This window comes from Littorina saxatilis, linkage group LG2 (assembly GCF_037325665.1).
Source record: "Littorina saxatilis isolate snail1 linkage group LG2, US_GU_Lsax_2.0, whole genome shotgun sequence".
NCBI lineage: Eukaryota > Metazoa > Mollusca > Gastropoda > Littorinimorpha > Littorinidae > Littorina > Littorina saxatilis.
In genome coordinates, this window is record NC_090246.1 from 56,936,177 (window position 1) to 56,963,676 (window position 27,500).

Sequence of the window (27,500 nt, forward strand, 5' to 3'; positions counted from 1 at the left end):
TGTCTTGAGGCTTCAAGTTTGGACAAATGTAAATGGGAAGGTCTAATGAGATGAAAGAAAAGAGAAAACAAAGAGAAAAAACACACGAAAGAAGGAGGTATTGTGGAGAGAAATGTTTGGGCTAATTAAAAGTCAAAGGTGGTACAAAACGGCATCATTTTATGTTTTATGCCCCCTTGTCCAAACCCCATATGTTGTGTATTCACTATTGTTTTCCCCGGAAGGAACTGGAAAGACAGAAAACAAAGTAAAGAAAGAAAAGAAATAACAAAATGAAAAAAAGAAACACGAGAGAGAAAAAAAGAAGAAATATCAACAGGAGAAGAAGAAGAAATCGAGAGTTTCAGGAAGAAATCGAAAAAACAGGAAGAGAAAGAGAGTATCAGGAGAAAACCCCGAAGCTTGATAACAAAAGAAAGTACACGCGTTCACAGCAATGCTAACTTTTTTTTAATTCAAGTACTCTTAAGTGTACGGCCCTTATTACCTACAATAGACGAAATCAGTCAAACGGAGTTAATGAACAACTGTATACCCTGGAAAGTTAGATTCATTATAGGTCAGCTTGATGCAGTATGGAAAATGTGTTGTTATTTTTGTTTCAAGCCGCTCTGCAGCCTTCCACGAAAGAGCTTAGCTGGCCTTTCATTTATTTTTTGTACCATAGTGGCCTAGGCAGTGTGGTTTGTGGTCAGCGCAACAATAGACACAACGCTGATCAAAGACCGTCTCTGTGCTCCGTGGTCCGAACAGGAAGCTGTCCATTTCCTGACCGTCTGCGAGCCCCCATGCTGTCTGGGAGAGTAGACCCCATAAACAGGGCGCTGACTTATTGGTCTTATTTCTGGCTTTTGTGCGTCGTGCCTTGTTCTGTGCGACTTCAATCGGCGTGGAGACTTTCCAACAAAGAACGGGTACGCCGTAGCCTTTCCAATCAACCAATGGCAACAGAAAAGGGGTAGTATTGATGTGAGATACCCACTGAGTCATAATTATATAGCATATATGTATAGAACTTAGTGGATGTATCACTTATGGTTTAATCAGTACTGTATACTTGGCAGATTGATGTGATATACCACGAGCAGACTGATGTTTACCGTGTAGTTAGCATCAGTATTCGCGTAACCATCAATAATACTTCAAACGATGACTTCGGTGCTTCGAGGTTTTGTCGTTGGCACGTGAAAACTATGACGGTGGCTTGGTCAAACGGCTGTACTTCCTGAGTTTGAACTTGGTAGTTTTCTTGATACGTTTGATCACGCTCGGGTGTTTATTCTCATCATTTTGCCATTTCCGTAGCAAACACAGTCCCAGCGAAATTCTACAATGACAAAGGAATTGCTGGAATGGTTACGTTTTATTGCCGAAGAGGGGCACAGCCTGTAATGGCATTTGCTCTTGCTTTCAAGTCGTATGTATTGATCAAATATAAGAGAAAGTTCGAGTTAGATATTAAATTTCATCAAAGATATTCGCGATTCACGTTCATACTTGAAATCCCAACTTTGTCCTCATCAGAGCAAAAACAGAAAAAAAAGTCCGCACACTGTTTGGAATCTAATATTCCAAAGCCTTTAGACCCTCGAAGAATACTTTGAAATCCGAGCGAGTCAGAAGAGCAGCACACCTCCGAGAACGTAATTTTTTAGAGTCGTCTGGCCGTCGAAGGGTCGTTTGAAATCCGAGTTGACCTGAGAGAGATTTGTAGGCAATGATGGCCAGAGAGTGATTTCAAATCCCCGACGACCCACTGACTCGGCACCTTGGCTGGACAGGAGGCACGGACAGTGGACATTGCAACGGCTTATTGACCGCTAGGGACAAGGAAAGCCTGGACTGCGAAATCGAAGGGTATCATTTTTCATGGACTAGGATACAGCCGGGGCGAGGGGGCATAGGGGATGGAGTGAGTTTTGGTGCGGATTAAGTCTGGTAGCAGTGCCGATGAAGCTGACCTTTTTGAACCAGAAAAGCTTGGTATAGCAAGGAGTTCAGGATGAAAAGAGGGTGGGATGTTGTAGTGGTAGGGTTGTTGTGTTAGGGAAAGGGGGAAAGGGGGGCGTGGGGAGGGAGAAATAAGATTAACTTTCTTGACCAGGAGTTAAAGTAGAACGGATGAGGGTGTTCGGATTAAGTCTGGTATTAGTGCCGATGTAGAGGTTATCTTACTGACCTTTTTGGTCTGGCAGGGAGTTCAGAGGGAGAAGGAGGGTGGCCTTGTGGATGTGGTGGGAGGATAGTTGTGTTAGAGAAACGTGGGGGAGGGGGGGGTGTGATTTGTTTTTCTTGATCGGAACTTTGAGAAGAAAGGTGTGTGTGTGTGGGGGGGGGGGGGGGGCTGAAGGAATTAAGTCTAGTAGCAATGTCGAGATGGTGTTGCTGCTGACCTATTCGGGAGTGAGGAGGAGAATGAGAGTAGATGTTGGGAGAATAGTGGTGTTTGGGGAGAGGGTGAAAGAATGTACGGGTGATTGAGTTGGAAGTCTTGTCTTGTCTAGAACGTTCATAAGAGATGGATTGGATTGAAGAAGGGGGGGGGGGGGGGCGAGATAAGTTTAGTCTGGCATTTCTGAGATTTCTTTACCGACACTTGCAGGGTTGGGACAGGAGGCATAATTGTTTTAGCCAATTAAAAAGAATGTCTTAATGTCCGAATCAGGCAAATGTGTGGACCGTCTGCCTGTTGGAGGCCGATGGCGTCAAGAGATGGGCGTTTTGTTTGACCAGGGCTAGAAGAGCTTCAGGAAGAATTTAAAGACACAGTGAGAATGGCGAAGAAGGGAACAAATGTTTTGCTTGACCAGGTTTTCACGAAGAAAGAGGGAGAGGGCAAGGGGTGAGAGTAGAGAAGGAGGAAGCTTAGTCTGGCAGCAGTCCTGATATAATGTTACCGACCTGAGACACGCGGACAGCGCCAGGACATCAGCGTCCAGTCTTTCAGCCGGGGCGGTGCATTGTCCAGGCCGGTGGGATTGGCGTGATGAACTTTGCTGCACACAGATAGTGGCTGTATTGTCTGGGTGGCTGGACGTCTGTGAATGTGAGATCACTGGTTCCCTCTGATGTCCCTCTACCCCTGTGACCTTTTCCTGATGAGGCTTGGCCATCACGCTACTGGTGAAAGGCGACCTTTCTGGATTGTGTGTGCACACACTGCGTGTGATTGCTGGAGGATGAAGATCAAGCTTCTGATCTCGATTAGTTGTAAGTTGCTCTGATCATTTAGCAGTCATTTTAACTATCAAAACTAATATCAAAACGATAATTGTGACCACAACAAAAATGGACCCATAGTGCAGAACAAAATGGGGGAGATGACAAGGGATGTGGGTTGTGGTAGGGTATGGACGTAAAAGGCGCTGCCTGGGTCGAATATTTTTGTGCCAGAGGATTTTCTAAGCAACACCTCAAAAGCAGCAATCTTCTTTTCTTTCTGTGAAGGCTGAACGTTGTTTCAAAGGTGACCTACCTTAGTATATAGTTTCCCTTTCCTTTGGAAACACCGAAGATAGCATTTTCACTACGAGTCCCTCCAGCCTCTGGGAGCAGCAAATTGTTCCCGAAGGTCCACGAAGAAAAACATTCGCAATAAGAAAACACCAGACAGTTTCAGTAGAAGCGCCTTAAACAGCTTCAATACGAATGCGTTAGTCAAAACTGACCCCAGGACCAGGCCTGTCCAGCCACTGTTGTGATTATGACCAATACGGCAAGTAGCCACCGTCCCCCCTTGACAAGAAGATTGGGCGCTGCAAACTTAGCCAGACAATGCTGACGTTGCTTTGGTCGAACAGCTTAGGTCTTCAGTGAAACTGGCAATGATGATGCATCGCTTGAGGATGAAAAGCAATCGTTGATACTAAAATAAAGCAGATTCAGTTACCCCAGAAAATGAGTCAAATGAATTCGAGAGAGCATAAACATCATTTTTTTCTTCCTGGTGACGTTTTGTTCAACGTATAGCAGCAATTGCTGGCACCCCCTCCCCCCCCCTCCCCCCCCCACCCCCCCCCCCCCCCCCCCAACGCCCCATCCATCTCCATGTGGTATCCAGCCTAAGATAATTCGTTGCTGTTGACTACCTGGCCGTGAACCATGCTCAGAGTTTGTGTCTCCAAAGAGTGCAGTCTCAATCAGCAGGTAGCAAGGCAGTCTAGCATAGATGGGAGTGTTGTTTTCCTCATAGTGTGGCGAGCTTCCCTTCTTCTAGCGTAAGCATTAAAATGAAGCCTTTGTGTTATGCGCGATAGTGTAGACGATCAAGACACAAAACTGAATTGTATCCCCATTTGAGACAGTGGAGACAGAATCCAGCAGAAGAGTAGAATTGTTGCAAGACGCGCAGGACATAAAACAACATCACCTATAGCACAGACAGTGGGGATGAGGACAGAAGCCAGGGAAAAGGGTCAGCAAGCTGACAGAATGGTCAAACGTTTGGCACGTGCGGACAGTGTGCTGAATGGTGCAGACACCCCTGTGATGACCAGACGTCACCTCCCACTCACATCCTTCAGCTCATCTCATCTCCATCGCGTCTTGCCTTTGTCATAAGCTGGCCTTGTCTGACTACGGGATGATTTGGCGAGCCTCCATGTTTTTATGAATAGACGCATGGGTCGTTTAGGGCTGTTATGATTGGACCCTTTTTTTTTTCTTTTTTTTTTTTGGGGGGGGGGGGGGGTTGGGTTGGGTGATGTGTGTGATTTGTGTGTAAGTACGTGCCTGTTTGCTTGTTTAAGAGCTTTTTGTTTTTTGTATATGCTGACCCTCTTTTGGGGCTTCACATTGGTGGGAAAACAGTATTGTTGATTTGTAATCAGCCAGTGCTTGTGGGTTAAGTCCTATCGACCAACACGGGTCAACTCAAAGGCAAAGCGGCTTAAAACAGAAACAAAAAATGTAATTCAGGATTTGTGCATCCACAGGCTTCATTGATGTTAAAATCAGTGTATTACTGTGAAGCTGTGTTAACATTTCAAAGCAGATATATAACTAAACTAGATGAATACCCGCTTCGCCGAGTACCCGGCTTCGCCGGACCCGGCTTCGACGGTGAGTGGCGCACCAATACCCGGCTTCGCCGGGCGCCGCGCACCGTACGCGATTGACGCCACACGAAGGAAGGGAGATAAACGCGCAAAACACTGGAGAAGATAAGGAAGAGTTACTGGGAATGGATGTACAGAAAAACCAAAATCGGTTCAGCGCTGCGCGCTGAGAGCACGTGTTGAAAATTTTCATCGAGCAGATTGTGTCCGGGATCTAACTGAATATGCCTACCAAATTTGAAGCAGATCCATCGAGAACTTTGGCCGTGCATCGCGAAGTGACAGAAAGACAGACACACAGACACACACAAGCCGTATAGATACACAGTCACAGCAAGGGACAAAAAGCCAAAATAAGTATGAAATGTTCCGAGGGTGTTCACAAACCCTGGTACCAAAAACGAACATGACTACCACCTCGAAACTTGATGTTAAAGCAATCTGATTCTTCTGTGACGTCCTCCCTGACATGCATCCATGAGATGAATCTCGTATGACTTAGAGGGAACTTCTAGGGCGGGGATGTAGCTCAGTCGATATCGCGCTGGATTTGTATCCAGTTGGCCGCTGTCAGCGTGAGTTCGTCCCCACGTTCGGCGAGAGATTTATTTCTCAGAGTCAACTTTGTGTGCAGACTCTCCTCGGTGTCCGAACACCCCCGTGTGTACACGCAAGCACAAGACCAAGTGCGCACGAAAAAGATCCTGTAATCCATGTCAGAGTTCGGTGGGTTATAGAAACACGAAAATACCCAGCATGCTTCCTCCGAAAACGGCGTATGGCTGCCTAAATGGCGGGGTAAAAAACGGTCATACACGTAAAATTCCACTCGTGCAAAAAACACGAGTGTACGTGGGGGTTTCAGCCCACGAACGCAGAAGAAGAAGAAGAAGAGGGAACTTCTTCAGGAGAGTTGGTTCGCCAAAACTGATTACTCACAAGACCAATCTCACCGGAGTGAATGAGGCGGGCCTTCTCACCCCAGGAGAAAAAGAAGACTGAATGGAGAGTTTGCTCAATAAAGATCCCGACCATCCCAGGGCCAGCATAAAATGAAGAAGACTGCATGGAGACTTTGCTTAATAAAAATGCCGTCCATGCCAGGATGGAGAAGACAGAAAAGAAGACTTGTTAAAGGACAGATGGAAATCCCCAGACTTGTTTAAGGATCTCTATGGACTCATCCCAGCAGCGGAAGGCTGTGTGGACTCTTGTTTAATAAGGATTTCGACCATCCCATGATCTGCATAAAATCAAGGCTGAAAGAAGACTGTTTAAGGCAACGTGGAAGTCTCCTGACTTGTTGGATATAATCCCCACCATCCTAGGACCAATCAAGAAGACCCTAAAGAAGACTCGTGTAAGGAAAGATGCAAGGTTCCAGACTTATTTAAGAAAAAATGAGTCACTCCAGACGTTCATCGTAGGCTCTTGTTTAAGCACTAGCTGGAAACTCTGCAGACTCGTATAGCAGGCAGGCACCATGGTGGTAGTCAAGAGGTGAGAGATCGATGGTAGCCAATCAGGAGATATGAAAGCGATCCTCGGGCGCGGCATTGTGCCTCCCCGCTTTGTGATGGTGATGAGGTGCATGTGTAAATCATCACCTTGCTCGCCCTTCGTCATGCTGATGGCTTTGTCATGATGCGCTGGCTGGGGACTCTTCACCGGAGTCTTTGTGTGTTGTCGTTGTTGGGTTTTCCCTGGGTGCTGGAGGGGAATGGGGATGGGGCGTATGTCTGTCTGTCTGTCTGTCTGTCTGTCTTCCTGCCTGTCTGTCTTCCTGCCTTCCTGTCTGTGTGTGTAATTCTGTCTGCCTGTCTGTCTGTCTGTCTGTCTGTCTGTCTGTCTGTCTGTCTGTCTTCCTGCCTGTCTGTCTTCCTGCCTTCCTGTCTGTGTGTGTAATTCTGTCTGCCTGTCTGTCTGTCGGTCGGTCTGTCTGTCTGTCTGTCTGTTTGTCTGTCTGTCTGTCTGTCCGTCTGTCTTTCGTACCGCAATGAAGACCACGGTGATAATGAAGTACATGTTTAAATCATTAGGTTGCTCTCCGCCTCGCCCTTTGTCGTGCTGATGTTTTTGTCATGGTGTGGACAGTTCACCAGCTTTCTTGTGTATTGTTGTCGGGATCTTAGTTTTCTTTGGATATCTTCGCCAGTGCCTTGATTTTTTCTCTCGCTTTCTACCCATCTGTTGCGCTCGGTGGGACAGTTCTCCTGTGACAATTCTTCGTTTACTTTGGAGTGTGTGTGTGTGTGTGTGTGAGTGTGTGTGTGTGTGTGTGTGTGTTTGTGCGGGCTTGCGTGCGTGCGTGCGTGTGTGTGTTTGCTAGCTCACAATGACATTATAAGTGCAGGTTGAAGAATCGCGCCTTGCCAAGTGAATCGACAGCATTAGGCTGTTTAGATAATGACCATAATGTTGACTGTAAATCCTATAAAAAAAAATATGACCTGCGTTCACCGTTTCAGTGTTAATGCATAGTCTTAACCTTTTGATCATGTGCAATTAACACTAATAATTCGGATTGTATTTGCAGAGAGCGTGCCAGCGAATCGTACGAGAGGTGTGCATGCCGGCCAAGCTGTTCTACCTGAGATGGACAGCACTGACCAAGAACACCAAGGCCACCAGAGAGCTGTACGAAAGGTAAAACACCGGACATTGTTTATGCAGCATGCTTCAAGGTACCTCGTGTCACCCATGTCTGGGCTTTTGCGTGGCATAAGAAATTCTTCCACTGGGACATATATCCCCGAACCATCAGCTTGCAACTGATTTCTCTGCAGACTGGGATTTGTTTTGCTGAATTCATTTTGAAGAATCACCGAGGTACGTGTCACATATCAGATTTATTCCACAAACCTTTTACCAGAAAGTGTCTCATGCTATAGCCTTACGTTATGATCATATTAAATATTTATATATTCAACTGCAGCGTTACAAGCAGTAATAGAAGTAGCGGTGGTAATCATTCCAGCGACGGTGCATGTACTATTCTTGAACTTAGATATTATCCCCATCAAAGATGTTGTCCGAATATTTCCGGCTGTTGTTGTCTATTCGTTAAACAAGCAGCAGGTAGCCACCGTTACCAATACCACACCGGCAGGAAACATGGCGCAGAAGCACCATAACCAACATAGGCTTGTTTCCATGCTTTGGTTAATGACTCATATTCCCGACGTTAACTGTACTCGTTAATTCCTTACCCCACCACTTCAAAACATCTTCCGCTTTAGCCTTCGGGGTTTCGCAGACTAGATGGAATCCAATCAATTTCGTTTTGCCTCAAAAAACGGCTGTTTGGAATCCTGACTTTTCTCCTGAAAGCCCCGAGCATGTCCGCATTTAGCGCGACAAGAGCGAAGCCACTTAGAGAACCGCACGCATGTCTGTGAAAGACTGCCTCCTTGTGCTGTGATGTAGGTCATGCACGTTATAGCCGAAGGCGCGAAGAAACAGGAACATCCAGGAAACTAGCTTGGTGGTGTTCTGAGGTGCGAGTCAACGGCAGAGTTAAAAGGTCTGGCCTGCTAATTCAATGCTGGGCAGCGACAACAATAGGTCTCGTGAATAATTGACACATCGTGGGGGTAAACACGGCATATTTTGTGTTTCGTGGGTTGCCATACCAGCAAAGTTTGTATCTTGTCAGACCCGTTTCCTCTTAAAGACACAGTCCTTCCCATGTAAACGATTCGACTCACCATCTCAGATCTCGTCCGGCTTTTACATGGGATATAAGAGTACCATCCCTACACTTGGAAACATACCTCAAATCAACAGCCTTGGTGATTCCAGTGTAGAGTGAGAATGGTTTGATGAATTAATTTTTAAACGGAGACTAGTGGCAATCTGTTAAATTACTTCATCAGAAAAGTCCCACTCTGCGCAGAATGCAGTCTTGCTTTTGAATTCTGGTATGTGTACAAATGAAAGAATACTTGCAGATTCGAGACGGTTACCCGAATTGTTTACACGGGAAGGACTGTGCCTTTAACTGGCAAATATTAGTGTTGCTAGTGTTCGCAGAGCAAAGGCGCTAAAAGGACTAACGCGGCGAAGCGTTGCATGAAAGTTGAAGCAAGTTGCAGAAACGTTTTGACACATGCAATTTGCTTTTTGCCGCCAAGTTCTGGCATGGTGTAGACGGTCGATGGCTGTTTGATGCCATTTGCAGGATTGCATGTCATGAGTGTTATTGCTGCGCAACGGAGTAAACAACCACGTCAGAGAAACTGCCAACATTTGGTCGATGTTTAATTTTTGGTTTTCATCTTGTAAAACCTCGCTTGATATAATTGCTCTTTTTGTCACAACCCTGAGCGCTAGCAGCGTGTTGCTCCGTCACCAAGCTGTTTCTGAGTGCTCCAAATGTTGTACAACTCGGCTTTTGGGTTTGATTAACAGCACCACCCCCCCCCCCACCCATAAAAAAAAATGCAAGGGATACTTTGGGCCCAAAAAAGAAAATCCCGCGGTCTCAAATGGGCGTAAGTTTGGTGTGGGGCTTGTTATGTCAACATTCACCAGAAATACCTCAAAATAAGTCGATGGCTGTTTGAGGGTATTAATTTTGCTGGATTGCATGTCATGGGTGTTATTGCTGATGATGCTTCTTGCGTAACGGACCAAACAGCCACGTCAGAAAAACTGCCAACATGCGGTCGATCTTCAATTTCTGGTTTCCATCTTGTAAAATGTTTCCTTGATGTAATTACTATTTTTTTCCCCTCAACCCTGAAACTGCTCTCTTTGAAAGAGGCTCTCCCTATTAAGAAATGTTCCACACCGCTCTACAAGTTAATAACGGGTTACTAAACATACAATCTGTCCAAGGATTAAAACGACCGAAAACAGTTAGGTAATAAATAGGACTGTGGACATTGCGGATACAACAACCTCTTTACACGTAAAGCAGAGATTAAAGGGATTCCATTCTTTTTATTAAAGTGAGAGAATCTCCTCCTTTTCTAGCTTAATTGGAATTTAGCACACTTAAAATTAAGTCCGGTATTTGTCGACCGGTTTCAGAAAAAAAAGCAGACAAGCTATACGTAGAGATGAGCGATGACAACTGCTGTGTATGAATCATGTTTCTGATGGGTTATTTTGCAGTCAGAAGCCTCCCATGGCCCTTCTTTGATGAGCGTTACGTAACCTCTCTAGGGCCTGCCCCAGGACGGCGGAAGATGGGAGAATAGAGGTCGGGGGGGGGGTTGAGGAGGGGTATGTCTTGAAACCTATGAACACAAATACTTCTCTCTATTTTATTCGAAGTAACCGTATTTTCGAAAAGAAAGAGAAACCGCTAAGTCGTGATCACAGGTTGACACGGGATCGTTTTTGAAGTTAGCAGCTGTTTAAGCCCTGCGGACTTTAAAACCATTGTCATTCTCGGCAACCTGTGTGCGTGCGCACGCATTTATTTGAAGCAGTCGACAACATGAAAAGGGAAACTCTCAAATCCTGCTAGTTTATCACTGGGTATCGGCCACAGAAGTCAAAGAGAGCCACCTGTAATTGATGCTCACCCAGTGTGGAAACACAGTCAAACCTCCTTTTAAGACCTCCCAATGAAGAACCCCTCCCTCCGCACCCCCCTCCCCCTCCCCATTGGTATTAGTACCTTTAAAAAAAAAGTTTGTTCATGATCTTTTTAAATGTATCTCTGTTTCAAGGCTCCCTCGTTTATAAGACCTGGTTTTTGGACGTCTTAAAGGAGGGAAGGGGGAATCCACTGTATCACCCGCGACAAGAGTTAATTTAGCCAGACGAAGACCCCTGGCGAGCATTCCAGGGGCTTAGCGTGAGGGAGATAGCCGCAACGACCCCCTAACGGTTTCTATCGTGCCTCGTTTGTCATTTGTCGCGCTGAGATCGCGACCTGAGCTGCGTCCTATTTGTCATGACGCGTGCGGGAGAATTTGTCACATTTGTCATAACGCGATGTTGCGAAAAATTGATTGTGGGAACTTTTTGTTGTTGTTGTTGTTGTTGTTATTGATTTTTTGCTTTTCTTGACACTTTCAGTCTGTCTCTGTATGTGGCTGCCAGCCCGTCTGTCTCTTTGTCTGTCTGTTTGTTTGGCTGTCTGTCTGTTTGTCCGTCCGTCTTTTTGTCTCGCTTTCTTACCCATTTCCTCTACCTCTTCTTTTTAGCACCTCTTCCCTCTTTTTGTTGCCTCTGCACCCAGATTTAAATACAATTATAAATGGACAGTAATTTTCACTTTCTCTTTTTTCCCCGGTTGTTACTATCTGAAAGTAAACGAAACTAATATAATTATGAAAGTCGATTACGTGTTTTCTATCTTGTGGGCGCGCTTTTAGAATTTGCATCACATAGTGTTTGCGGGATAAAGACTGTCGTGTTATCCTGACGGAAGGACTGTCGCAGCAGAGAGGATTGTTGATGGAGATGGCACCGGGTTCTGACCAGTTGCTGGACCAGTGGCCACCGTGTAGTGACAAGTGTCCCCACCATGTGTAATGTGACACTGCTTGACAGAACGTCTGTCGCGGCCGCGCGTCATGCCTGTTCTTTAGATTTGTGCCCCTGCTTGTGAGTGAATTAGCAGGAGTACAGTCGGCCCCCAGCCTCACCTCTCCGCCCCATTTACAGCTATAAATAAATCTGAGAAAATCAGGGCGTAAAAAAGGGAGACTTGAAATGGAGATAAGGACACACATACAGTCGCTCTGAGAGTTTTGACTGTTTACGCATGGCGTTAACAGTTTGTCATTATTATGATTATGTATGCCTGGGGCGGGTATTTTTCACAGTCTGTAATGGCTTGTTTCAGGTTGTCGAGCCTGAAGCCAGTTCCCCTTGAGTTCTACTTTGAGTACGCCAAGCAGGAGTTGATGCAGGTAAGATTAGGCTTATCAGGTTAATGAATTAGTATGAGAGAAAACCATCTGTATTTGACTGCTGAAGTAACTGATTAAAGGTACGTTCCTTCTGGTGAAGGCGATCCTGGTCATCATCACACATCTGTCCCGGGTTTTACGCGGGATAAGAGCATGTTAGAAGTCAACAGCCTCGCTGCTTCCTGTGCGGAGTGAGCTTTCTGGGGGGGAATTAACTTTGTACAGGACACATATCGACCTGCTAAAATAATTCAGGAAAAAAATAAAATAAAATGAAATAAATCTATGCACTAAAAATTGAACAGCCAGCATGTTGATGTGTGGTGCGTGTTGGTATGTGACCAAGTGAAAGGATGCTGTTATTCTGTGTGGAAGCCTGCACAGATGTGTGGCGGCAAACATCATATGATCGTGTGCGCGGAAAGGACGGTAATTTCAATGAAGACCGTTGCCCCATGTTATCACAGGGCCAGGAAAAAGTAAACTGTGGCGTTCTTGCAGACCTATTTATCAAAGTGCCACACGGCGTCCACACAGTGATAACTAGAGTACCGCGAGAATGTTCCCAGCTGATACCAAAAATGACGAATGCGTGTATCCAGACAGGGCATACTCGGCTTTGTCTGTATGCGTACTGTGTGTTCAAGTCCGAAGACCATAACCTTTGCCCAGAATACTTTCACATTCTGTCTGCGTGGAAGAAGAAGACCGAGTTTTTTTGTGTGAGAGAGCAGATGTGCAACTTCCTCATGCTTCAGTTTGTACCGAATTACACCATTCACTGCCCAGTAATCCGTCTAGCGATCACTGTTCGTGGACATTTGAAATCGCAGACACCACACCTTCGTTTGAAACTAATAGTAGTACTATGAGTTATTTCTAATATGCTGACTGTTAGCAAATGATAACAAGACATGTCCAGAAAAAAGATATGTCTGTTATCATTTGCTAACAGTCAGCATATTAGAAATAACGGTTTTATTACCGTTTAATTCGACCAAAAGAAATTTCGAAGTAACCCCGCGAATTAGACAGAACAGCCGCAATGGGAACTTGAGCGCTTCTACCTGATTATGCCTGTCAGTCAAAGAATTCTCGTGACCTGAGTCAGCCAATCAGAGTAACGCACCTGACGTGATGAATATTCACAGGTCAAATGCCTTTGACACACAACAATCTCACAAGATAAACCATGTTGAACATGCGTTTCGGTTGCTTCGCTTTTTCTCGTTGAACAGAGAGCGACAGATTTAGAACCGACTCCAGACGGATGGGAAATGACGTAAAGATACATTTGATGTAAAGCGAGTGGCGCAATTTCACTTGATTTTTCCGAACTTTGATCATTTAGATTTCAAGTGAGCGGTCGGCATTGCACACTCAGACGATGGGCGGTGCCTTGCTGTTCCGTTACGCACCCACCGACAAAACTCGCTTTTCGGTATTTTTTTTTAGATAAAGAGAGTATTACCTGACAGCATTTGAAGTGTCATTCTTTAGAATAAATCACGCTGATATTGTTGAATTACATTTTTACTTTGTCTTGTTAATTTTTAGCGTGATAAACAAAAAGGGTCCCTGCCTGAACGTTATAACATTTAGAGGGTCACCTAGAATCCGTCCTGATTGGTTAAAAAGCCATATGGGGCACTGAATTGGTAATAAATGTATTTAACGGAATCCTGTTAATCCACAGAAAACATTAAACGTCAAGCAGTTGGAATCCGGCCATTATTATGTGTTCTGTAGATAGTCTGTGAGAGGAGCACTCATTACAATATTCAGCTGTCTAGGGTTAAGTGCACTTCTACCACCGGCCTTGCTGTCGCAAATTCAGATGACCACGCATGGACATCAAGGTGATTTTAGTTGCTGGGTGTTATTATAATTTGTTAAACACGCACGAGTTTATTCAGTGGGCTGAGTGATCATATGTTGAATACACTGAGTTATAAGTGTTTGCACATGTTTGTAATGAGACTTGCTGAATTATTATTTTTTAATTTTTCCCGATCCTTCTTGGGTCTGTTATTTTGAGTGACAGAGAACTTAAAGCAGAAGCGTAGCACACTACAAGTAACAGAACGACTGGTGGAACATTTTGGCAGGCAATGCGGCTCGAAAAACGAAGACCAGTTTTCTTATCATTTAAGGTGAATGTCGTGTTTGTTTGTTTGTTTGTTTGCTTAACGCCCAGCCGCCCTCGAAGGGCCATATCAGGGCGGTGTGAATGTCGTGTGTGTTTGCAACAAAGATCGGTTCTTCAACATGGGGGTTATTCAATTCTGTCACATTCGTTTGCAAGCGTATGAAGCATTAATCGTCCCAGTAAAGGCGAAATGCCTCACCCATTTCATGTATGGGCTGGTACTGGGTGTCACGTAAACTAGGGGAGTTACTTTCTGTTTTAAATTAGAGGAGTTGATGGTGGGTTGATTAATCAGTCTTAGAGTTAATTATGCAAACCCAATCCTTTGGGGATTGAAACCTGCTTGCAGGTAATGCAAATTGTTGTTCAAGTATATTTGCATCTGACCATCAATAGCTTACTTACCGAAGGAATTTGAACGACCAAGAATTGAATTACAGTCCATTAGCGGTCCCATGCTGATTGAATATTCGTCGACTGATGCATTTACCTGCGAGGTCATCTTAGTAAAATCGTGCAGTCGCACCTGTAAGTCTCAATACAAAAATGTGCAATCACTGATAAGTTGACTTTTTTGAGAAGACCTATCTTGATTTTTGAACTCATGAAACTGGTTCTGTATTCTGTTCATCTCATTAAAAACGTGCAGTCGTACCCACGAACCTTATTAGAGAAATGGGCAATCATTGATAATTCAGCGTATTGAACACAGCGATCTTGATACCTGAGTTTGATATAGTGATCATGTTTGATAACTCGGCCCACAAAATAAACTAAGTTTAGGCGTGTGGTTGCACTTGCAAATCTCATTACCGAACTAGACGTGTGCAATCACTGATAAGCTTTTTTTTAACAGTCCTATCTTGATAACTAAGCTCATTTACACCGATCGGTTTTGATGAATCAGCGCACGAAGTAAACCTCGTGCACGCTGGATTTTCGATGCGTATTGATTGCAGAAAAAGGTGTTTGAAGATACATTTGTAACCGTGTGCCGAAACACTACGATCACCTCGGGAAGCGAAGTGCAATCAAACAGGATTGAAAATGTTAGGGCTAATTTCTTAGCCCTATAAAAACTGTTATGCAAACCCGAAGGTTTCCATGAACATACAGACAATCGGAAACCACCAGACCCCATCACAAACAGAATTCTACAATCCACTGGTGTTGACTTTTAAAGGCCAACAACTCGGGTGCAGAGTCTGCTGTGAAAGGAGCGGTAGCCTCCCCTGTCACACATTGAACCTTCCTTCCCGTGTTAGTTATAGTAGACCACCGTGTGAATATCACAGGACTGTCCAGGCCTTTCACGTGGTATAAAAGCACCTTTCCATTTGCACACATACCAGACATCCACAGCCTACCTTATTTCTGTGCAGAGTGGATTTGGGGGGAATACATTTGGCAGATTGACACAAGATTTATTTGTGAAATCAATTGAATGAAGAATTCCAACATGGCACAGCGATAGTGTGTAGAGTGTCAGTGTGTGACTAAGTGGAAGGATGTTCTTTGCCACGTAAAAGCCGGGACAGATCTATGAGGTTTACATTGATCGCTTCCGAGGGAAGGAAGACATCTTTGAAATATGAACCTAAGTTCAGGCGTGCGGTTGCGCCGGCAAGTCTCATTACAAAAATGTGCAAGCACTAATAACTCTGTGTATTCAACATACCGGTCTTAATGATACCTGAGTTCATTACCCTGATTGGTCTTGATAACTCAGCCCACTGAATAAACTCGTGTGTGTGGTTTGGTATCGGCCAGTGTTGCTTATCGATTAATGGGTAAGGTATTTAGGATTACGTGAGATATAGCACTGAGCCTGATGCGCTAGGAATCGGCGGTAAACACATAGCGTGAATATTGAATGAGTCGGTGTCATCACCCTTTCCCCGATATCATGCAACATGCATGGGCTTCATTAGATAGAAGGTCCTTGTCTCTCAGAGACGGAATTTTTGTGCTTGAAGTTGGCATCTGTTTTGTAAACTATGACTCATAGTTGTGAAATGATCAAAAACTTTATCGACCCCCCAAAACATAACAACAACAACGACAACAAAAACAAACAAATAACAACAACATACGCACGCACGCACGCACGCACGCACACACACACACACACACACACACACACACACACACACACACACACACACACACACACACACACACACACACACACACACACACACACACACACACACACACACACACACACACACACACACACCACCATTCACCACCACCACCACCTTCGTCTCGATTCCCCGACTATGTTAAAACTTTAGTCAAAACTTGACTACATGTAAAAAGAGAGACAGACAGACAGACAGACAGACAGAGGGAGAGAGAGAGCGTGGTGACACACACACACACGCACACACTACATTAGGTGAACAAGTATGGTTTGAATAAGGAGGTGTGTTTTTATTTCGAAAACGACAAGTCTCGTAGCGCAGAGTGCACCATACACTGCTAAAAATAACTTTACTGTCAGAGAGAACCTGCCTTTTTCGACAATAAAATCGACCTTGCACTAAAAACACAGCTGACAAAACCAGTATAACTGCCGCCATCGTCACCCGGAAGTGGAATTGCAGACGAGGTTGTTGAGGTTGTTTCCGCGTCATTTATATCTAGTCACAAAGAGGGACAATATAACAAGACAAGAAGAACAGCGAAGAAAAGAAAGAAATTAAAAAAAGGAGAGAGAGAGACAGGGACAGAGACAGAGACAGAGAATGAATAAAAAAAATGTTTCAGCGTCTCTTACACCCTTCCAAGAAAAGGGACAATAGAACAAGAGAAGATGAACAGCGAGAGAAGAAAGAGAGGGAACTAAAAGAAAAACAAAAGAAACAAAGAAGGAAAGATAAGAACAGCGGGATTAAAAAAGAAAACAGAAAAAAAGAAAATGGCTGCTTCGTGACTTCCTCTTGCATGCTCTGCCCGCCTGTCTCGGCCGACCCGTCAATTGACGAAAACGGAAATTAACCCCGACTTTCCTCAAATAATTACACTGTGCCTTTTGTTGTTATTTCTCCAATAGGAATGTGAACCTTCTGCCTTATTTTGCGTGTGAGTGTGTGTGTGTGTGTGTGTGTGGGGGGGGGGGGGGTTGTGTGTAAGGATGTGTGTGTGTGTGTGTGTGTGTGTGTGTGTGTTTGTTTGTTTGTTTGTTTGTTTGTTTATGTCTCTCTCTCGCTCATTTAAGTATGGCCTCCTTTTCGTTTTGTTATGGGTGCTGTTTTTTCTTTCTGTTGTGTTTATTTCTGTCCTTTTCCCGATCGTGTCGTGCTATCATTTTGGACGGAAGATGGGAAAAAAGTAGTTTACGGGGGAAAGTGATGGAGTATGGGAGCCGGTCAAGCCTTCCCCTTTGGTATTCGTGCACGTATCGAGGCAGATATGATGGCAAACTGCTGAAATTATCCTCCTTCTCTGGAATCGCTTGGGTCCCTGGAATCGCTTGCGTGCTAGGTAGGGATTTGTGGGGAGAGGGGGGAGGGGTGAGAGGTGGAGGGGAATATGGTAGCGTAAGTGGTTTAGAAATGTACAGTACAAAGAACCAAACATAAGCCAGACAACTCTTTGAAGAGATGCAGTATGAGACCAAAAAAGAGATTTCCAAGCCAGTAATTTCTTTCGTGCGTTTTATGACAGTAAGTGTTCGAACTAGCCAGCTAAGGAGTTGATAGTAAGACTGCAGTTTGACAGTTGCCGCCTTGAAGGATACTCTTTAAGCCCTCATGTAGTAGAGAACACCGTCAAACATGAATTAGACCACCTTTCAAATAGAGCTGCAGAAAAGAATAGTGCCTGAGTTCCAGACAGGCAATCAGCAATCGCAGCGTCATTGCCACAAAAGTGCGTCCTGTAAAGGAAACCGTCAAGATATATTAAACCCCCTTTCAAATACAACTGCAGACAATGATGGTGTATGGGGAGGCAATCAGCAATTGAAATACTATCATGACGACGAATAGCACATCCAGTAGAGCACACGATCAAAACTATAAATTAAACCACATTTGCAATCCTATTGCAGAAAATAACAGTGCATTCGCTGTAAGCAAGGAATCAGAAAGTCGTGTAAAAGAACACTCTCGAAGTATATCAGACCACCTTTCAAAGTACTGGCGCAGACAATAATAGTGACTGTTGTAGGCAGGTAATAATCTAGTCCTGTAAAAGAACACTGTCTACATATATATCAGACCACGGCAGAAAATAATAGTGCAGGCAATCAGTGAGTCGTGTAAAAGAACACTGTCACCATATATCAGACCACTTTTCAAAGTACCACGGCAGAAAATAATAGTGCAGGCAATCAGTAAGTCGTGTAAAAGAACACTGTCAAAATATATCAGACCACCTTTCAAAAGTACCACGGCAGAAAAATAATAGTGCAGGCAATCAGCAGCAATGGAAGCGAGTATCATGGCGACGAGGAGCACGTGCGCATCCAGACCCTGATTAGCGCTGTGCAGGCAGGGAAGCCAGAGTGCGTGATGCGCGGACTCACCATTCTCGATCCCCCTGGATAGTTTCCTCCCGCCTGCATCTCCTTATACCTCTCGAACCGCTATGGTTATTTTCTGTCATCCCCCGTCCCATGGCGTGACTGCTCGCTGATTTTAGGGCCGGGAGACCGCCCTTTATTGTGGGGGGGGGGGGGGGGGGGGATACGTATAGGTCGGGGATTTAGGGCTGGCTGATGAGCTATCATCAGCTACTAGGTGCTATTACCTGCAACGATGAAGCTTTTGGGGTGGGGAGGGCGTGGGGGGTTGGTGAAGGAGGTTCTGTCTGGTCACGCAGACCCCTCCACCTCCCTCCATCCTCTCCCCCACCCCCACCCAGACACTCCCCAACCCCCTCAGCCACCACCTTCCCACTTCTGGGGTAAGTGGTCTATATACTGTAATGACCTGTGCAGTACAAGCATATTATGCATATGCGTGGAATGAGTTTGGAGGGACAGTGATGCTTCTCGTGCAAGCGATCAGGTAAAGCACGACTTATCTATCCAGGCATTTACGCGAGAATGATAACATCGTCCTTCTTCTACTTGGACAAACATTTTTTAATGTTCTAAATTTAGCCTCGCTGCCATGTAGAGTGGGATTTTTGTGTTAGTTAGTGTTGTTTGTGACAGATGTGTCACTGATTCGCAAATCAATTCAACAATAGATTCCAACTCTAAACAGGAAGCAGCTAGACTGTTGATTTTCTTTGATAGGTTTCGGTTGAAAGATGCTCTTGTTGCATGTAAACCTCTCAGTAGATCGATGGATGGGGAATATGATCGCTTACACGAGAAAGAATGTACCTTAAAAGTGTGTCCACCCCCCCTCCCCCTCCTTCCCTTATCCCCTGCCAAAAGGAAAACAAAGTTGCAGTAAACAGAAACACAGTATTTTAGTTGGAACTCGTCTAGACTGAAAAGTATAGGAGGTTGTGATTTTTATTCTTACGGCTACTTCAAAAATGGTCTGACAGCGTGTTTCATCAGATGAGGGTATTAAGAGTATCGGCAATTTGACGTCTTGTGTCGATATTACGGATGTACCTGAAATTTTCATTTAATGGATTTGAAATTTTACTGAGGAGACAGATCAAATAAGTGTTTCTAAAGATATCTCCAAAGATATCTCCAGGACACAGCAACCGGACAGCCAGGCGTCGCTTGAAGAGTTTGAGAGATTGACTCTAAGAGCGCTCGGCATTTTATAGGCAGGAAACAATCATGTATCATTACTGTCTGCAGCCTGTCATCAGATTCTCCCCGGCATTTCTCTTTTTCCTCTCTCTATTTCCCTCTCTCTCCCCTTCTCCCACCCCCTCTCTCTCTCTCTCTCTGTTCCACCCTCCCGCTCACTCTCTCTTGTCTCTCTCTCTCTTCTCTCTCTCTTCTCTCTCTCTTCTCTCTCTCTCTTCTCTCTCCTCTCTCTCTCTCTCTCTCTGTTCCACCCTCCCGTTCACTCTCTCTCGTCTCTCTCTCTCTCTTCTCTCTCTCTCTCTCTGTTCCACCCTCCCGCTCACTCTCTCTCTCTCTTCTCTCTCTCTCTCTCTCTCTCTCTCTGAACTCTCTCTCTCACTCTCTGTTGCTCCCCACTCTCTTCTCTCTCTCTGTGTGTGTCTCTGTGTCTCTGTCTCTGTCTCTCTCTGTCTCTCTCTGTCTCTCTCTCTCTCTCTCTCTGAACTCTCTCTCTCACTCTCTGTTCCTCCCCACTCTCTTCTCTCTCTCTGTGTGTCTCTGTCTCTCTGTCTCTGTCTCTGTCTCTCTCTCTCTCTCTCTCTCTCTCTCTCTCTCTCTCTCTCTGTGAAGTCATCTTACCCCATACTACTGTTAAAATATAGCTTTCCTCTAAAGTTCTGCTCTTTAAGCTCTTCTTGCAATCCCTTTTAAGAAAGTTTTGCAACAGAAAGTTGAGTCGGGCAATTTTCGTCTCATTTTCTTGTCTCTGGAGTTCTGGGAGTTTTGGGACCCGATCGTTTGATAATGGGATGGTGCAAAGGGGCAGGGGTGGATGATGCTGGTGATGGTTTTGGTGTGGGGGGTGGGTGGGGGGAGAGCGGAGATGACTGGACAGAGAGTTCAATTTCTAGAACTGTAATGGGAAGGAGGTGCTGCGTATACTTGGCAGTTAGGCAAACTCAAAAGTAAACCGTACCTCTCGGTGTCTAATATTGTCTCTTTCTTCCTCTCTGTTTCTGTGTGTATGTCTGTATGTCTCTGTCTGAAATGCTCTCCCTCTCCCTCTCTTTGTGTGTCTGCCCCTCCCTCCCCCTCTCTATTTCTTTCTCACACTCTCTCTCTCTCTCTCTCTCTCTCTCTCTCTCTCTCTCTCTCTCTCTTTCTTTAAATTGGACTTGTTTTCATTTCATTTAACCGGATGTACAGTCAGTCATGTATTAATTTGTGGAAATAGGCGCATATTTCAAAGACTACTGTCCGCCGTCATGTCTCACTTGAAGTCGACCTATAGCAATACATTTGGCACAGAACTGGTACCTGTAATTCCAGAGTATCGACATTTGTTTCAGCTAGGCTGTCGGCATTTACGAAACTACGTCTATTCCATTCAGTGCAATGTGCATTCGACCCTAGTGAAATTGCCAGTCTTCGTTTGGTTCGCATGATCTGTGCTTTGGTGCGATCAAAGGTGGGGACAGAGCGACTGAAATCTTTCTTTATTTGGTGTTTAACGTCGTTTTCAACCGTTCAAGGTTATATCGCGACGGGGAAAGGATGGGATAGAGCCACTTGTTAATTGTTTCTTGTTCACAAAAGCACTAATCAAAAAATTGCTCCAGGGGCTTGCAACGTAGTACAATATAATTATGACCTTACTGGGAGAATGCAAGTTTCCAGTACAAAGGACTTAACATTTCTTACATACTGCTTGACTAAAATCTTTACAAACATTGACTATATTCTATACAAGAAACACTTAACAAGGGTAAAAGGAGAAACAGAATCCGTTAGTCGCCTCTTACGACATGCTGGGGAGCATCGGGTAAATTCTTCCCCCTAACCCGCGGGGGGTAAGACTGAAATCAAATCAGAACGAGAAAGAGGACGCTTGACGTAAACAGAAAAGTGTGTGTGTGTGTGTGTGTGTGTGTGTGTGTGTGTGTGTGTGTGTGTGTGTGTGTGCTCGTGTGTGCATACGTGTGTGTGTATGTGTGCGCGTGTGTGTGTGTGAGTACAACTTTTTATGCGCGTCCGTGCGCGCACAAATTCTGCCAACACTGCCTCGCGTATCGCCGAGTTGTCTTGTCATTATATTTAGTCAAGTTTTGACTAAATATTTTAACATCGAGGAGGAATCGAAACGAGGGTCGTGGTGTATGTGCGTGTGTGCGTGTGTGTGTCTGTGTGTGTGTGTGTGTAGAGCGATTCAGACTAAACTACTGGACCGATCTTTATGAAATTTGACATGAGAGTTCCTGGGTATGAAATCCCCGAACGTTTTTTTCATTTTTTTGATAAATGTCTTTGATGACGTCATATCCGGCTTTTCGTGAAAGTTGAGGCGGCACTGTCACGCCCTCATTTTTCAACCAAATTGGTTGAAATTTTGGTCAAGTACTCTTCGACGAAGCCCGGGGTTCGGTATTGCATTTCAGCTTGGTGGCTTAAAAATTAATTAATGACTTTGGTCATTAAAAATCTGAAAATTGTAAAAAAAATTAAAAATTTATAAAACGATCCAAATTTACGTTTATCTTATTCTCCATCATTTGCTGATTCCAAAAACATATCAATATGTTATATTTGGATTAAAAACAAGCTCTGAAAATTAAATATATAAAAATTATTATCAAATTTTTTTTTTCGAAATCAATTTAAAAACACTTTCATCGTATTCCTTGTCGGTTCCTGATTCCAAAAATATATAGATATGATATGTTTGGATTAAAAACACGCTCAGAAAGTTAAAACGAAGAGAGGTACAGAAAAGCGTGCTATCCTTCTTAGCGCAACGAATACCCCGCTCTTCTTGTCAATTCCACGGGCACTGCCTTTGCCACGGGCGGTGGAGTGACGATGCTACGAGTATACGGTCTTGCTGCGTTCAGTTTCATTCTGTGAGTTCGACAGCTACTTGACTAAATATTGTATTTTCGCCTTACGCGACTTGTTTTGTATTATATATTTAGTTTTGTTTGTTTTGTTGTTGCCCTTTTTAATTGAATAGAGTACACCAGCAAAGCAGTGGGAGGCAATTATTTTGTGTTCTTTTTTGTGTTTGATTGAATAGAAGGTACCAGGAAGGCTTTGGAAGGTAATTTGCTTGTTACATCGACTTGTACATACTTGTCCCAGAGTAGTTGCCTGAAGCAAGGTGTTAGTACCGCAACCAGCGTGGATTGTCTGAGAACTCTCTTTGATGTAACTACTTTGGGGTTGGACCGTAAGAGCATTAAGTTCAACGCTGATACTAATGTCGATGGGTGTGTGGGACTCTGTCTGTCTGTCTCTCTGTCTGTCTGTACGTCTCTCTCTCACTCTCTCTCTGTCTCTCCCTCTGTCTGTCTGTCTGTCTGTCTCTATCTATCTTTCTCTCTCTCTCTCTCTCTCTTTTTTTTTCTCTCTCTTTCTTTCTTTCTTTCTTTCTTTCTTTCTTTCTTTCTCTCTCTCTCTCTCTCTCTCTCTCTCTCTCTGTCTCTCTCTCTGTCTCTCTGTCTCTCTCTCTCTCTCTCTCTCTCTCTCTCTCTCTCTCTCTCTCTCTCTCTAAGTCTATCTTTCTCTCTGCTCATGCGCGCTTCAACAAAAAACGCTAATGTCCCAAACAAACCACACAATAGTATGCATAGTGTGCACCAGTTTATTACTCAACCACAGTATTTGAATTTTGCCGTTGGTCTCCCAGGGGGAAAAAAAAAGTTTCCAGACTGCACTGGTGCGGTTCTAGTTTATAAATTCCTAATGTTAGCCAAAATGGTTGATCGTATTTTTACATTTAGTCAAGTTTTGACTAAATGATTTAACATAGAGGGGGGAATCGTGACGAGGGTCGTGGTGTATGTGTGTGTGTGTGTGTGTGTGTGTGTGTGTGTGTGTGTGTGTGTGTGTGTGTGTGTGTCTGTCTGTCTGTCTGTCTGTCTGTGTGTGTGTGTAGAGCGATTCAGACTAAACTACTGGGCCGATCTTTATGAAATTTGACATGAGAGTTCCTGGGTATGATATCCCCGGACGTTTTTTTCTTTTTTTCGATAAATACCTTTGATGACGTCATATCCGGCTTTTTGTAAAAGTTGAGGCGGCACTGTCACTCCCTCATTTTTCAATCAAATTGATTGAAATTTTGGCAAAGCAATCTTCGACGAAGGCCGGTGTTTGGTATTGCATTTCAGCTTGGTGGCTTAAAAACTAATGAGTGAGTTTGGTCATTAAAAATCGGAAACTTGTAATTAAAATTATTTTTTTATTAAACGATCCAAAAACAATTTCATCTTATTCTTCGTCATTTTCTGATTCCAAAAAACATATACATATGTTATATTTGGATTAAAAACAAGCTCTGAAAATTAAAAATATAAAAATTATGATCAAAATTAAATTTCCGAAATCGTTTTAAAAACTATTTCATCTTATTCCTTGTCGGTTCCTGATTCCAAAAACATATAGATATGATATGTTTGGATTAAAAACACGCTCAGAAAGTTAAAACGAAGAGAGGTACAGTAAAGCGTGCTATGAAGCACAGCGCAATCGCTACCGCGCCAAACACTGAAACAGGCTCGTCACTTTCACTGCCTTTTGCACTAGCGGCGGACTACGTTCAGTTTCATTCTGTGAGTTCCACAGCTTGACTAAATGTAGTAATTTTGCCTTACGCGACTTGTTTTTTTTTATCTGATACGACACAAAAAGAAGCGATCAAGTCAGAACTGGTGGTTCTCATCGAGTAATGGTGTATCATATCTCATCTGGTACTGAAACCTAGCTTCAGAATTTGTGGAAAGGATGCTATTTGCACAAGTAAAAGCTTGGACAGACCTATGGTGGAGCACATGATTGCTTATACGAGAAGGACCGTACCTTTAAACTGAACAAAGCACACTGTGCACTGAAGGACATCAGCAATGTAGGCATGTCACAAGGGAACACTTTCCACCGGCTCCAAGGTTGCCCTCTCATTCAAGTTCCTCTGTATCTCCAACAGTGATAACGACGGATTGCTCAAATGCATTGATCAAAAAAGAAATTAATTCACGTTATCAGTTATCAAAACAGGTGCAGTTCCTCTCGCGCACATTAATCAAAGCCTGGTATCCCTCGATCAGATGTTTATCTGCGGCGGTCTCTGACCATCGCCAGTCCCCGGATTGAAAATGGAGTCTCGGTGCGCCTACATTTATTACCACCTAATTGATCTGTTTGCGAACTTCACCAAGTTGAGACGATTACACTTGCCATTGCTTTTTTTCCCTCGGTGCGCCTTCATTTATTACCCGTCTAATTGATCTGTTTGCGAACTTCACCAAGTCGAGACGATTACACTCGCCCTGACTTTTCTGCAAACAATTTTCTGTCGCCAGAGTAGATTTATTTTCAACATGTTTAGTGTAAGTCAACACGCTCTGGAGATGAGTAAAGATGCCCCAGCTCCACTTCCAGATGGTCGGAGCCGTCTGAGTTTCTCTACCCTTGGTTCCGTGCAAGTTTCTGCAAGTAATTCGATCTTGATAAAAGACACATCGAATCTGCTTCGGAGGGAGTGATTTTAAACCCCCGAACCCTCAGCCCCCCCCCCCCCCCCACCTCCAACCGCCCATCGTTATTCGTGCAAATAGTGAGATGAGTGGGTGTCACTCTTTTTCGGGGGATTGGAAATGCCATCATTGGCTGCAGCCCCACGGTAACTCGAAACGGCCTCGGGTTTCAGCGTAATGGCATTGACAATTGTATTGGAGAGCGGGGAAAAAGTCTGGGCACTTTTGGAGAAACGTGCAAGTTTTACATTTTCATGAGATGAACATGCTCGATTCGAAACTCATTCTTTTGAGTCTGACTGGCCTTTTATTAGAACGAATGAGGAAGAAGAGAAGAAAGACGTCTGAATTAAACCAAAAAAATACAGGAAGTGGGAATGCCTATCACCTCCGGGTTTTTTTTTGGTCGTGTTCAAGTTCGTGAAATAAAGTCCCCGACAGCCCGAAATACAAAATTCATGGACAAATCACGAAACTTGAAAAAAATTATAAAAAAAACAACAGAAAAACGCTGTCGATTTGCAAACGCCATTCATTCATTTGATTTGAACATTTCCCGAATGAAATGAAAGAAAGGAAGATAGAAAAACAATTTGTCACAAAATGATGGACTGGGCTGAACAGAGAGAGACAGACAGACACTGAGACAGCGAGAGACAGAGACGAGGACAGACAGACATACAGAGAGAGAGGTCGAGCGAGAAGCCATGTTGTGGGGGTGGGGGGGGGGGGGGGGGTGATGATAGAAAAAGGAGAAAAACAAAACAAGTAAGCGGAGGGTATCGTCCATCCAAACAAACGTGAGAACGTGATGCGAAGGGCAAGGGAGGGAATTGAGCGGTGCCTCGCCGTGGGTCCCCGGCAGCGCAGCGGGTGTGTTTTATTGGATTGGAAATAAGGTGGCCCGTGCTGTCATTGATTGCTGCACACCCGTTCTCTTTTCTTGCGCGTGTCATTGTGTGAGGATCGCATCATAACTTCTTTACCCTCTTCTGCCCACTGGGTTGCTTGCTTCTCGACATTCTCCCACTCTGTTGGTGTTCGTGTATCGCTATTTTCCACTCTGTTGGTGTTCGTGTATCGCTATTTTCCACTCTGTTGGTGTTCGTGTATCGCTCTTTTCCTCTCTGTCGGTGTTATTTCTTTTGTGCACCTCCCTTGTCATTTTTTCTCGCTCTGCCGGTGTTGTTTTCGTGTGTGTTTGTTTCCCCCTAGCGTGAAGCTTGATTGATTGGTCATGCTGAAGAGATTTGCTCGTCGTTGACTTTTGGGCTCGTTTTGTGATCCGAGGTGATCTCCGCTTCGATTTACGATAATGAAAAGTTTGTTTGCATGCCTTGGTGTGTGTGTGTGTGTGTGTTTGTGTGTGTGTGTGTGTGTGTGTGTGTGTGTGTGTGTGTGTGTGTGTGTGTGTGTGTGTGTCTGCTTTATCTAATTTCTTTTCTTTGCAAAAGTGTCAAGCATGATTTAGTGTTTATCGTCCAAACGAGAAGATCGGTATAACTTCGGAGTGTTTTTTTGTGTGTGGTTTTGTTTGTTTCATTAATATATATTTTGAGTTTGTCTTCAGCTTGGAAAGAAAAATGAGAGAGAGAGAGAGAGAGAGAGAATTGAATTGAATTGAATTGAACTTTATTTAACAAGGATTAAGATTTGAGAATACAAGCTGGTAGCAATCGAACATGTAGCAATAGTACAACAAAAATATGTTCAGAATATACAATGCACAGCATATCTTTGACGTAATACTAAGTGTGGTAAATCAAAAGGCGTTAAACTACTCAGACATTAAGTGGTTTTTAACACATTTAAAAAAACTTTTTAATGACTTTAAGTGCTTAAAGGATGATGGAAGTGAATTCCAAACTGAAGTACCCGAAAAAGCAAGACTGGTCTTATACAGGTCAATTCGTGGAATCGGTGGGATCAAGTTGACCGACCCATATCTGTGCCTGTGGGTAGCTTTATTAAATAATGATGTAATGTAAATCGGCACTTTACCGTAATACAATTTATGCATGAAAATGGCTTTGTTTAACTTGAGATGCTTTTCCAGTGGAAGAAAGTTAAGCATTTTTAATTTCATATCTGTTGAGGCATTATCCTTTACGATGAGTTTGGCCGAGCGACGATAGAGAGAGTCTAACTTTTTCAAGTGGACATCACTGCTGCCATCCCAGAGCG

The 27,500-nt window shown here is 44.0% G+C and overlaps 1 protein-coding gene across 1 annotated transcript in view; it reads left to right on the forward strand.

The window, feature by feature from the left end:
• Positions 1-27,500, forward strand: part of LOC138959322 (U3 small nucleolar RNA-associated protein 6 homolog) — a 239,086-nt gene that overhangs the window by 199,097 nt on the left and 12,489 nt on the right. The window contains exons 18-19 of the mRNA XM_070330752.1: positions 7,594-7,703; positions 11,863-11,929. Of these exons, the coding sequence (XP_070186853.1) occupies positions 7,594-7,703; positions 11,863-11,929 (177 nt within the window). The remainder of the gene's footprint in view (positions 1-7,593; positions 7,704-11,862; positions 11,930-27,500) is intronic.